The sequence below is a fragment of the Elephas maximus genome, chromosome 1 (assembly GCF_024166365.1).
Source record: "Elephas maximus indicus isolate mEleMax1 chromosome 1, mEleMax1 primary haplotype, whole genome shotgun sequence".
Classification (NCBI taxonomy): Eukaryota; Metazoa; Chordata; class Mammalia; order Proboscidea; family Elephantidae; genus Elephas; species Elephas maximus.
Window position 1 is genome coordinate 39767370 of NC_064819.1, and position 13313 is coordinate 39780682.

Genomic DNA, 13313 nt, shown 5'->3' on the forward strand with positions numbered 1-13313 from the left:
GAATCTGCAAAACATCTCACAACATGGATGAATCTGGAGGACATTATGCTGAGTGAAATAAGTCAATCACAAAAGGACAAATACTGCATGTGACTATTATTATAAAAATCCAAGAAAAGGTTTATGCCCAGAAAAAAAAAAAAAATCTTTGATGGTTACAAGGGAGGGGAAGAGAACTCACTAACTAAATAGTAGACAAGTGGTAAATTTGGTGAAGGGAAAGACAAAACACAATATAGGGGCAGTCAGCAAAACTTCACCAAGGCAAAGCTTCCTAGACACATTCAAACACCTTGACAGACCAAGTTCCTGGTGCTGAGGAATTCAAAAGACCAGTATTTAGGTTCCTCAAAAAGACCGGAGAAGCTACAGGAAAAAAAAAAAAAAAACCTAGAAGAGAACAATACAAGAATAAAATGAAAAACTGATAAACAAATGGAAACCATACAAAAACAACTAGAAATTTAGAAGCTTAACAACAAAATTTCAAAAATAGACAACTCCATGGAAGACAAGAGAAGTAAATTTTAATCAGTGGAAGAATCAGTAAAATAGAGGTCAAATTCTTCAACATTAATTTGTTTGAGAAAAAAGGCTGAAGAAAATGAAGAAAGCTTAAGGGGTATGTGGGACGCCATCAAAAGAATATTAAGAATGCCAAAGGGGAAGAGAGAAAAAAAATGTACAGAGAATTTTTAAAAATATAATGGCAGAAAATTTCCCAAATATAATGAAAGATGATGAGAAGATTCCATCCAAGAGGCTCAAAGAATCCCATACAGGAAAGACCCCAAAAGAAATTCACTAAGACATTATCATAATCAAACTTTCCAGAACCAAAGACAAAGAAAGAATCTTGAGCGCAGCTTGTGAAAGGCGAAATATCACTTACAAAAAGGCCTCAATAAGACTGAGTGATTTCTTTTCGGAAACCATGCAGACAAGAAGGCAATGGGATGACATATTCAAAGCACTGGAAGAACAGAACTGCCAAGAAGACTCCTATGTCCAACAAAAGTGTCTTTTCGATGTAAGGGCAAAATTAGGATATTCAAAGACATGCAGAAGTTAACATGAATTTATAACAACCAGACCAGCCCTTCAAGAAATATTAAAGACAGTCCTTCATATAGAAAACCAGCGACATCAGACAACAACCTGAGATAAAAACACATGACAGCATCACCCAGGTATGAAGCTAAAGAAAAACTTAATGAAAGCAAAATAAAGATACAAAACCGATTACAGGGAAACACAGATATTAAGTTGTAAATGACAGCAACTTTGAAAAAAGGGGAAACGAAAGCTGCAGTTATACAACTTCCATGTGGAGAGCAAGTAAAGCAAGCAGACTGAAAGATATAACAGAATGTTTTAAAAAATAGGATAATAAATAGAAACTTCGGTGTAACTACAAAGAATATAAATCTACTCATGAAAGTAAAAGAAGAAAAACCAAGAGGTTCACTGAACACAAAAACAAAAAATCCATATACAAAAAGAAGTCAGAACAGGAAGAAGAAAAAAGTTGTTAACACCGCAAAAAAAAAAGTGTAAGAAAATGTCAGCAGTAATTCTTACTTACTGATAATCACACTGAATGTAAGTGGATTAAATGTACCAGTCAAGAGGCAGAGAATGGCTGAATAGAAGAAAAAAAAACAAAAAACTTGACCCATCAAGATACTGTCTACAAGAGGCACACCTTAGACACAAAGCCATAAACAGGTTAAAAATCAAAGGATGAAAAAATATATACCTAGCAAACAGTGACCAAAACAGAGCAAGAGTAGCAGTATTAATAAAGGACAAAGTAGACTTTAAGTTAAAACATCGTAAGAGACAAAGGATAAAACCCACTGCCGTTGAGCTGATTCCAACCCATAGCGACCCTACAGGACAGAGTATAACTGCCCCACAGAGTTTCCAAGGAGCACCTGGCAGATTCGAACTGCTGACCTCTTGGTTGGCAGCCGTAGCACTTAATCACTATGCCACCATCATTCTATAATTAAAGGGTGAAATTACAAAGAAGAAATAACAATCACAAATATTTATGCACCTAATGCCAGAGTTTTAAAACATATAAAACAAACTGTAACTGGATTGAAGAGAGAACTAGATCTACAATAATAGAAGATTTTTACATACCACTTTCAACAATGGAAAGAACTAGAAAGAAAATCAATAAAGATGGGGAAGATCTGAATAATGCTATTAACAAACTTGACTTCACAGACATATATAGAACACACCACTCAACAAGCAACAAAATACACCTTCTTCTCCAACACACATGAACCATTCTCCAGAACAGACCATAAATTAGGTCACAAAGCAAGCATCAATAAATTTTGAATGACTGAAATTATACAAATCACAGAAGTGACCATGATAAAGTGAAACTAGAAATTGGTAACAGAAAAAAACAAATAACACATTACTAAAAAACTATTGCACCTTAGAAGAAAACAAAAGTGAAATTAAAAAATATTTACAATCCAAAGAGAATAAAAACACAACATACCAAAATCTTTGGGACACTGAAGAAGCAGTGCTCAAAGGGAAATTTATACCAATAAATAGCATACATTAAAGAAGAAAGTCCAAAATCAGTAACTTAAACCCAACAACATGAACAAATACAAAAAGAAAAAGAAGGCCAAAGCAACCAAAAAAAGGAAAAAATAAAGAATAGAGCATAAATAAATGAAATAGAAAACAAAAAAAAAATTATGAAGAATCAACAAAACTAGAAGTTGGTTTTTTGATATGATCAATAAAATTAACAAAACATTGGCCAAACTGATAAAGGAAAAAAAGTGAGAAAATACAAATAATCAAAATAAGACATTAAATTGGAGACATTACAGCAGATCCAATGGAGATAAAGAGGATCATAACAGAATACTATAAAAATTATATTTCAAAATACTTGAAAACAGAAGAAATGGAAAAATTTTTAGAAACACACTACCTACCTAAACTAACACAAATCAAGGTAGAAAATCTAAGCACACCCGTAACAGAAAAGACTGAAGATGTCTTAAAAAGGAGGGAAAAAAAATGCCAACAAAAAAAACTCAGGAACAAGATGGCTTCACTGGGTAATTTTATCACACATTCAAAGAAGTGTTGACACGAATTTTACTCAAACTCTTACAAAACACAGAATAGGAAAGAATATTCCCTAATTTCTTCTATGAAGCCAACATCACCCTGATACCAAAGCCAGGTAAACACTTCACCAAAAAAAAAAAAAAAAAATCACAGACCAACACCCCTCATGAATAAATATAGGTGCAAAAATCTCAACAAAATTCCAGCAAACAGAATTCAACAACACATTAAATAAATCCTACATCATTATCAGGTGGGATTCATATTAGAAATGCAAAGGTGGTTCTGCATTAAAAAACCTTCACTGTAATTCACCACATAACTAAAAAAAAAAAAAATCACATCATCATCTGAACTAATGCAGAAAGGCATCTGATAAAATACGATGGCCTTTCCTGATAAACAATCTCAGCAAAATAAAAACAGAAGGAAAATTCCTCAACATAACTAAGGCCACAAATGCAAAACCAAGAGCCAATATTATTCTCAATGGTGAAAGACTGACAGCATTCCCCTTGAGAACAGGAACGAAACAACGATGTCCATTTTCAACACTCTTATTCATCACTGTTCTGAAAGTCCTAGCCAGAACAATAAGGCAAGAAAGGGAAATAATGGGTATCCCACCACTCCCCTGTCAGTTTCTCTTACTGTGATCCTGGAAGCTATGCCACTGGTATTTCAGATATCAGCAGGGTCACCCGTGGTAGACAGGATTCGGCAGAGTTTCCAGACTAAGGCAAACTAGGAAGAAGGAATTGGTAATCTACTTTTCAAAAAAACTGACCAGTGAAAACCTTACGAATAGCAGCGGAACATTTTCTGGTATGTTTTTGTTGTTGTTAGGTGCTGTCAAGTCGGTTCCAACTTAGCAACCCTACGCACAACAGGACAAAACACTGCCCAGTCCTGCACCATCCTCACAACTGTTGCTATACTTGAGCCCATTGTGGCAGCCACAGTGTCAATCCATCTCTTTGAGGGTCTTCCTCTTTTTCGCTGACCCTCTACCAAGTACAATGTCCTTTTTCAGGGACTGATTCCTCCTGACAACATGTCCAAAGTATGTGAGATGTAGTCTCATCATCCTTGCTTCTAATGAGCATTCTGGTTGTACTTCTTCAAAGACAGATTTGTTTGTTCTTTTGGCAGTCCATGGTATATTCAATATTCTTCCCCAACACCACAATTTAAAGGCGTCAATTCTTCGGTCTTCCTTATTCACTGTTCTGCTTTCACATGCGTATGAGGCAACTGAAAACACCATGGCTTGGGTCAGGTGCACTTTAGTCCTCAAAGTAACATCCTTGGTTTTCAACACCTTTAATGAGGTATTTTGCAGCAGATTTGCCCAATGCAATGTGTCTTTTGATTTCTTGACTGCTGTTTCCATGGGTGTTGATTGTCGATCCAAGTGAAATGAAATCCTTGATAACCTCTCAATCTTTTCTGTTTATCATGATGCTGCTTATTGGTCAGTATTTTCTGATGTAGTGTGGAAAATGAGCCCCGAAGGATGGAAGACACTCAAAATATGACTGGGTAAGAGCTGCCTTGTCAAAATACAGTCAACCTTAGCGATGTGGACGGAATAAAGCTTTTGGGACCTTCATTTCCTGAGGTGGCATGACTCAGCATAATGAAATCAAAAATCCTCAGAACTGGACCAATAAGCAACATCATGATAAATGGGGAAAATACTGAAGTTGTCCAGGATTTTATTTTACTGGATCCACAACCAATGCTCATGGAAGCGCAGGCAAGAAATCAAACAATGTATTGCATTTGGAAAATCTGCTGCAAAAGACCTCTTTAAAATATTAAAAAGCAAAGATGTCACTTTGAGGACTAACGTGCACCCAACCCAAGCCATGGTATTTTCAATCACCTCGTATGCATGCAAAAGCTGGACAGTGAATAAGGAAGACCGAAGAATTGACACCTTTGAATTGTGGTGTTCACAAAGAATACTGAATATACCATGGACCACCAGAAGAATGAAAAAATCTGCCTTGGAAGAAGCACAGCCAGAATGTGCCTTAGAAGTGAGGATGAAGAGACTTCGTCTTATGTACTTTAGACATGTTATCAGGAAGGACCAATCCCCGGACAAGGACATCATGCTTAGCAAAGCAGAGGTTCAGCGAAAAACAAGACCCTCAACAAGATGAAGTGACACAGTGGCTGCAACGACGGAGTCAAACATAGCAACAATTTTGAGGATGGCATAGGACCAGGCAGTGTTTCATTTTGCTCTACATGGGGTCACTATGAGTCGAAGCTGACTCCATGACACTTAACAACAACATCAACAAATGTGAAAGGAAGAAATAAAACTATCTCTATTCATAGAAAATCCCAGAGAATCCATAAGAAAGCTACTGGATCTAAGGATTCGGCAATGTGGTAGGGTACAATATCAATACACAAAAATCAGCTCTGTTTCTTTACACTACCAAGGAGTTATTCCAAAAAGGAAATCAAGAAAACAATACCATTTACAATAGCCCCCAAAAGGATAAAATATCTAAGAATAATCCTAACCAAGGATGTAAAATGGAAGAACGCTCCACGCTCACGGATTGGAAGACTTAACATTATAAAAATGTCAATACTACCCAAAGTGATCTATTGATATAATACAGTCTCATCCAAATTCAACAACATTCTTTACTGACATGAAAAAACTAACCACCAACTTTCTATGGAAAAGAAAGAGACCCCAAATAACCAAAGTAATATTGAAGAAGAACAAAGAAGGAAGCCTCATACTTCCCAATCTCAAAACATACTATACAGCCACAGTAATCAAAACAGCCTCATACTCGTTCAGTGACAAATATGTAGACCGAAGGAACAGAATTCAGAACTCAGAAGTAAACTCATCCATCTACAGGCAGCTATTTTCAATAAGGCATCAAACTCCATACAATGGGGAAGAAAACGGTCTATTTAACAAATACTGCTGACGAAACTGAATATTCATTTGCAGAAATATGAAACATGATCCACACATCACAACGTACACAAAAAATTAACTCAAAATTGATGAAGACCTTAAACGTTAAAGCTAAAATCATCAGGTTCCTGGAAGATAACACAGGGACAAAACTACGGGATCTAATTATTTTCAGAAATAGATTATCAGACAAAACTACAAATGCACAAATAACAGATGACAAATCAGATAATTGGGACCTCCAAAAACTAAATACTTATGTTCATGCAAAGACTTTTCAAAAGAGTAAGAAGAGAACTAACAGACTGGGAAAAGAAATCTTGGAGAATGACATATCTGATAAGGGTCTAATTAATCTCCAAAATATAGAGAAAACTTCAAGAATTCAACAATAAAAACACAAACGACCCAATTAAAAAATGGGCAAATGACATGAACAGACACTTCACCAAAGAGGACATTCAGGTGGCCAACAAACACTTGAAAAGATACCCGCAATCATTAGCCATTACTCAATAACAAAAACCAAAAAAACCCTTGCCATGGAGTCAATTCCAACTTGTAGCAACCCTACAGGACAGATTTGAACTGCCCCCCAGAGTTTCCAAGGAGTGACTGGTGGACTCAAACTGCTGACCTTTTGGTTAGCAGCCAAGCTCTTTAACCACTGTGCCACCAGGGCTCCAATGCAAATCAAAACTACAATGAGATACTATCTCATCCCTGCAAAAATGGCAGTGATTTAAAAAAAAAAAAACAGAAAAAAACAAAAGCTGGCGCAGTTGTGGGGAGACTGGAACCCTTATCCACTGCTGGTGGGATTGCAAAATGGTGAAAATGGTGTAACCACTATGGAAAACAGCATGGTGCTTCCTCAAAAAGTTGAAATAGAAATACCTTATGATCCAGCAATTCCCACTCCTATGTATATACCCTTGAGATCTAACAGCAGTGACACGAATAGACATATGCACACCTATGTTCATTGCAGAATTATTCACAGTTGCAATAAGATGGAAACGTTAGTGCCCATCAACAGATGAATGGATAAATAAAATGTGGCACATACAATGGAATACTACACAGCTATAAACAATAACAATGGAATCTCAAAATATATAATAATGTGCAAGTATTGGGAGAACATTATGTTGAGTGAAATAAGTCAATCAAAAAGGACAAATATTAATGATCACAGTTTTATAAGAAGACAAGAATAGGTATATACACAGAAATCAACATCCATTGGTGCTTAAAAGGGATGGGGGGGCATCACTCTCTACATAGTAGATACTTGCTATTTTTGGTGATAGGAAAGGCAGTACCAAATGTGGGTGAAGTGTGCACAACTTAACCAAGGTAAATGATGATAATAAGAAACACACAAGACCAAGTGGCATTTTTTGGAAAATACTGTAACATATACAAACTAGCAACTACAGGAAAAACAACCAAAAGATAAGTCTGTGGTTACATAGATAAATAAAAAATACGCGTGCATATATTTATATAGAAAGGTACGTGTGCACATATAGGCATATTTGTAGGCATATGTATAGACATGTATGTGTGTGTTGCCTATATATTCATATATAAAATAAAGCACTTAGGAGATACAGTTACAGATACTTCCTAGACATAACCAAATACCTCATGGGATTGGTCTAATGGATTTGAAGGCTTAGGACCACAGTCTCCTAGGACAACTAGATCAACTGACAAAACATAGTTTATAAGCATTATGCTCTACATCCTAGTTTGGTGAGTAGCCTCTGGGGCCTTAAAAGGTTGCAAGCAGCAATCTGGGATATAACAATTGGTCTCTACTCATCCGAAGCAAAAAGGAAAGAAGGAAGCCAAAGACTCAAAGAAGCAGCTCATCTACAGGACTAACAGCCTACACAAACCACAGCCTCATGTATCCTGAGACCAGAAGAACTAGATGGTGTCCGGCTACCACTACTGACCATTCTGACCAGGGATACAATAGATGGTCCCAGGTAGAATGGGAAAAAATGTACAACTCAAATTCTTAAAAAAGGCCAGGCTTAATGGATGGGTAGAGACAAGAGGAACCCTGGAGACTATCTCCTTGAGATGCCCTTTAAACTCTGTACTAAAACCACACCCAGAAGTCACCTTTCAGCTAAATAACGGACTGGCTCATAAACAATATCCATGAGCACTATGTTCCTTTAAAAAATCATCTGTATGAGACCAGTCAATATTTACCCTAAAGCAAAGATGAGAAGGTAAGGGCAAGGGGCTCCAGGGAAGCCAGATTAATGGAAATGGAACAACCAGAACAGAAATAATGAAAATGTGAACACAATAAATTATTACAATAAAAACACAATAAAATATTACAATAAGCAAACAAAAAAAAGGAAAGAAAGACATTAAGCCAACAACAAAAAAAAAAAAACTCAGTTACTAAACATACTGCTAAACTCAATTCAGTTTCTCTTTTTAAAGGTTTTCTGGGTGGGAAAAAACCTATCTGTTAACCAGCAGTTAAAATGAAGGAAAAGCAAATTCCAACTCATAATTTTTACCAATGTGGCCCTCATAAATACAGAAATGAGTCAAAAGGATGTATAAATTGTGAACAAATTTATGTGGGAATTCAGAATATATATTCAGTAGCATACACTAAAATCTGTCCCTTCTTCATTCTGAATGCATTTGGATACCTTAATATGGAGTTTACAGGAAAATATCAGCAACTGACCAATAAGATTATACTTAAAATTTGCTCTTTCCCTACCATTCATATTAAAAATAGTAACAGTAACAAGAACACACAATGATTGGGTTTTGCCAACAGAGACAGAGACTAGCAGGTCAGAGCATTTTGTTTAAGTTCTAGAGGAAATTCAGACAAGCCTGGACTGAAAATCACTGACAGACACAAATGCTCAGAGAAGGAGCCCATGGTAAAGGGTGCCTACAGTATGCAGGGGGGGTAAATAACATGCTATCATTCATTGTCCTTTAATTTAAAATCTATTGGGGAAAAAAAATAATACCCAGAAAAAGAAAATTTAGCTTGCTCTAAATATATAAATATTACGGGGGCCCTTAATAAAAAGAGGAGTCCCAGTGGTACAGTGGTTAAGCACTCAGCTGCTAACCGAAAGGTGTGCGGTTCAAACCCAACAGCCATTCTGCGGGATAAAGAGGTGGCAGTCTGCTTCTGTAAAGATTATGGCCTTGGAAACCCTATGGTGTGGTTCTACTCTGTCCTATACTGTTGTCTGAGTCAGAATCGACTGGAGAGCAATGGGTTTGGTTTTGGTTTCAGGGAAAAGACCTACCACCAGTCTGTCAGTCTGTCATACGGTGGTGGTTCGCACGTTCCTGTGATGCTGGAGCCTATACCACTTATAGTTCAAATACCAGCAAGGTCACCCATGGTGGACATGTTTCAGTTGAGCGATGACAGACTAAGGAGAAAGGCCTGGCAGTCTACTTTCAAAAATCCGTCAATGAAAATCTTACACATCACAAAAGAACACTGTCTGACTTGCTTGCTTTGAACATCAAAAGGGATCAAACCCTGGACAAGGACATCATGTTTGGTGAAAGAGAGCGCCAGTGAGGGTGAAGGAGACCCTCAGTGAGACAGAACGGCACAATATCCACAAAGGACTCAAACATGCTGGTGACCGTGAGGGTGACACAGGACCCGGCAAGGTAAGGCTGCCACGAGTTGGAGTCAACTTAACAGCAGCTATCTAAAAAAAAAAAAAAAAGAAAATCTAGCTATCTCTAAATAAAAAGATGGATTAATTTCAGTGGGAATTAATTTGAAGGGAGTTTGTTGGTTGTAAATCTAAAGCCCTGGCAGGACACAACAGGTACAGATGATTCAGCAGTCTGAATATGGGGCAGAGTATTCAAATCCCTATTGTGCAAAGAGCCAGTGGGCAGCATCAACATGGGCTGAGAAATGGAAACAAGCAGAATTCATAGGTCCCAGAAAGGATGCATGCTGGTGAGACTGAAGAGCCCCCTTCAGGTACGGTGAGGTTAAAAGATCAGAGGGGCACTGACACCAACAGGAGACAGGATTTGAGGAGTAACAAGAAACAGAGAAGAGGCATGGGTCACAGAGCACTTGAGAAAGATTACAGACAGCTGCACAAAGTGGGGAAAACAAATGAGCAAAAATAGCCAGGGGGCTGTTCTGGCACTCTAAGATGAAGGCAGTGGCATCACAATGAGGGTGCAGGAGTGTGGACTGCACTCCCTGACACTGTCAGAGGGAGTAACAGCAAAATGACCCCAGGGACTGCTGTGGCAGTTGGGCTGGCAGTGCCGGGGAGAGGCCACCAAGGGAGTGGTGTCACTAGTGTTGGTGTCACCTGATACCCTGTGCATTAACTGGTCACCCCTCCATCACCCACCTGTCAGGGTGCCAGCAGCTGGGCCACAACACCTGCCACTGGGTGGAAAGAAGGGTCTCCGCCTTGGGCAATGGGAGAAGGGAGGAACTGTGGGGCACCACGGGGGGCGGGAGGTGACGTCAGAAGTGGCAGGGGTGCACAGTGCAGCACTTGGCCCTGCATGGGGGCTGCCCTTCCCGCTGGGGGGGTTCACCTGTGAGCCCTGTGCACCCTGGGAAGGGTGGGTGTGACACCATGAGTACCGCACTGGGTGACACCACCAGTCAGAACAATCCAAGATGAGGAAACAGGGGCAATTCTCAGCTGGGAGAAACTTTCCAAAGAAGGACAGGAATTGGTAAATGACAATATCTACAAGGTTTCATAAAATAAAGATTTTATAGTATAAACTGAGAAGAACACATACTTTTGTGGTTACAAGGCGGGGAGGGAGGGTGGGAGAGGGTTATTTACTGATTAGTTAGTAGATAAGAACTACTTTAGGTGAAGGGAAGGACAATACTCAATACACGGAAGGTCAGCTTAAGTGGACTGGACCAAAAGAAAAAAAAAAAAAGTTTCTCGGATAAACAGAATGCTTCGAAGGTCAGCGGAGCAAGGGCACGGGTTTGGGGACTCTGGCTTAAGGGGACTTCGAAGTCAATTGGCAAAATAATTCTATTATGAAAACATTCCGCATCCCAATTTGAAATGAGGCATCTGGGGTCTTAAACGCTAACAAGCGGCCATCTAAGATGCATCAATTGGTCTCAATCCACCTGGAGCAAAGGAGAATGAAGAACACCAAGGTCACACGATAACTATCAGCCCAAGAGATAGAAAGGGCCACATGAACCAGAGACTTACATCATCCTGAGATCAGAAGAACTAGATGGTGCCCGGCCACAACCGATGACTGCCCTGACAGGGAGCACAACAGAGAACCCCTGAGGGAGCAGGAGAACAGTGGGATGCAGACCTCAAATTCTCAGAAAAAGACCAGACTTAATGGTCTGACTGAGACTAGAAGAATCCCGGCGGTCAGGGTCCCCAAACCTTCTGTTGGCCCAGGACAGGAGCCATTCCCGAAGACAACTCATCAGACATAGAAGGGACTGGACAATGGGCTGGAAAGAGATGCTGACGAAGAGTGAGCTACTTGTATCAGGTGGACACTTGAGACTCTGTTGGCACCTCCTGTCTGGAGGGGAGATGGGAGGGTAGAGAGGGTTAGAAACTGGCAAAACCATCACGAAAGGAGAGACTAGAAGGAGGGAGCGGGCTGACTCATTAGGGGGAGAGTAAATGGGAGTATGGAGTAAGGTGTATATAAGCTTATATGTAACAGACTGACTTGATTTGTAAACTTTCACTTAAAGCAGAATAAAAATTATTTAAAAAATAAAAAAAATAAGATTTTAACAGAAAAATCAAGAGAAACAAATAACCCCTTCATCACAATGATGTGATCTATCATCCTCATAATTTCAAAATAACTTATGTTGCCACAATTGCCCACCATAAAAGTATGTGTAACGTGTGTGCAACAGCACAGTAGGTGAGCTCACCTATGAGGTCAGGTGGACCAGTTCCCAGGTTCTCCCCTCTAATTGTGACCTTTGTCCACGGGATTCCTTCATTTGGAGAGATGCCCGTCACAAGGGGAGGTTGTCGTGATCGAGACATAATGATTTTAGAATAAAATGGTGATCCAGTTATATAAGCGATCTGTTAAAATAAAAAGAAAAAAAATTAGTGTCAAATGAAATAGGCATTAACTAAAAATATAAGAATGGTAGACATTCTGTGCCCCCCCCCAAAAAAATTCTTAAACATATAACTTTGAGTTTTTTAGCTGTCACATAGCCTGTCAGTCAAGATCTACTGAACATTAAGTTTATTTAGGGCAGTGGGTTTGAGTTAGTGCTGCAAGAAATACATCAGTAGAATAATGGAAAACTGGGCTTTTGGGTCTAGGAACTTACAATATAATGTCAGAGAGAATCTAATATCAGTATTCAGCTCCATGCCTACATCTGCTGAATCCCAAGTATATATCAGGAATTGTGATAAGCATTTTCATATACTATTCACTTAAAGTTCTACTTCCAAGTTATTTACGGAGGATATTCAGATTAATTACATTCAGAGAAGTTAAAGCACATTTGTATTTCCACAGGTGTATTGAATTTTACTTAGTATTACAGTTTTGTACCGTACTTACTATAGTAACATTGTTTTAATGTGCTCAAATCAAAGTAATGAAATTCTTACAAACCTGGAAGACAGACATGCAGGTGGAAGCATGAGTTTGCTAACTGTTCTGATGACAACAGAGCTGGTAAAAGTACAGTTTCTAGAGTTATCTGAGTATGTATTCGAGTCTGGGGGGGTCCAATTTACTAATTCTGTTCTACACCTCTATATTTTTATCTGTAAAATGGGGTTAATAGTAGAATCTGTTTCATAAATTATAAAGATTAGGTAGAATAATTACTGGACAGCAGAGTATATAGCATTAATACCTAGTAGGCAACCGATAAATAATAAATCTGTTGCCTTCGAGTTTATTCCGACTCATAGCAACCCTAAAGGACAGAACAGAACTGCCCCAGGTAGATTCAAACTGCTTACCTTTTGGTTACCAGTCATAGCTCTTAACCACTGTGCCACCAAGGCTCCAGTGGCACAGACAGCCTCAGGACTCAGAAACACCAAGCACAACGGGGACGCTAGAAGGGTTAGGGGGAGGCTGAAAACAGTGATTAGGTATACACCTACATATCAAACTATGGAAATGCTCAGCCCTCTTCCCCTATCCTGCAACTGTAAGGCTGTCAGCAAGG

At 38.8% G+C, this 13313-nt stretch overlaps 1 protein-coding gene across 5 annotated transcripts in view; it reads right to left on the reverse strand.

The window, feature by feature from the left end:
• Nucleotides 1-13313, reverse strand: part of EXOC2 (exocyst complex component 2) — a 313056-nt gene that overhangs the window by 261115 nt on the left and 38628 nt on the right. For all 5 annotated transcript variants that reach the window (XM_049882080.1, XM_049882096.1, XM_049882088.1 and 2 more), the window contains exon 2: nt 12036-12195. In XM_049882080.1, the coding sequence (XP_049738037.1) occupies nt 12036-12153 (118 nt within the window). In that variant the 5' untranslated portion in view covers nt 12154-12195. The remainder of the gene's footprint in view (nt 1-12035; nt 12196-13313) is intronic.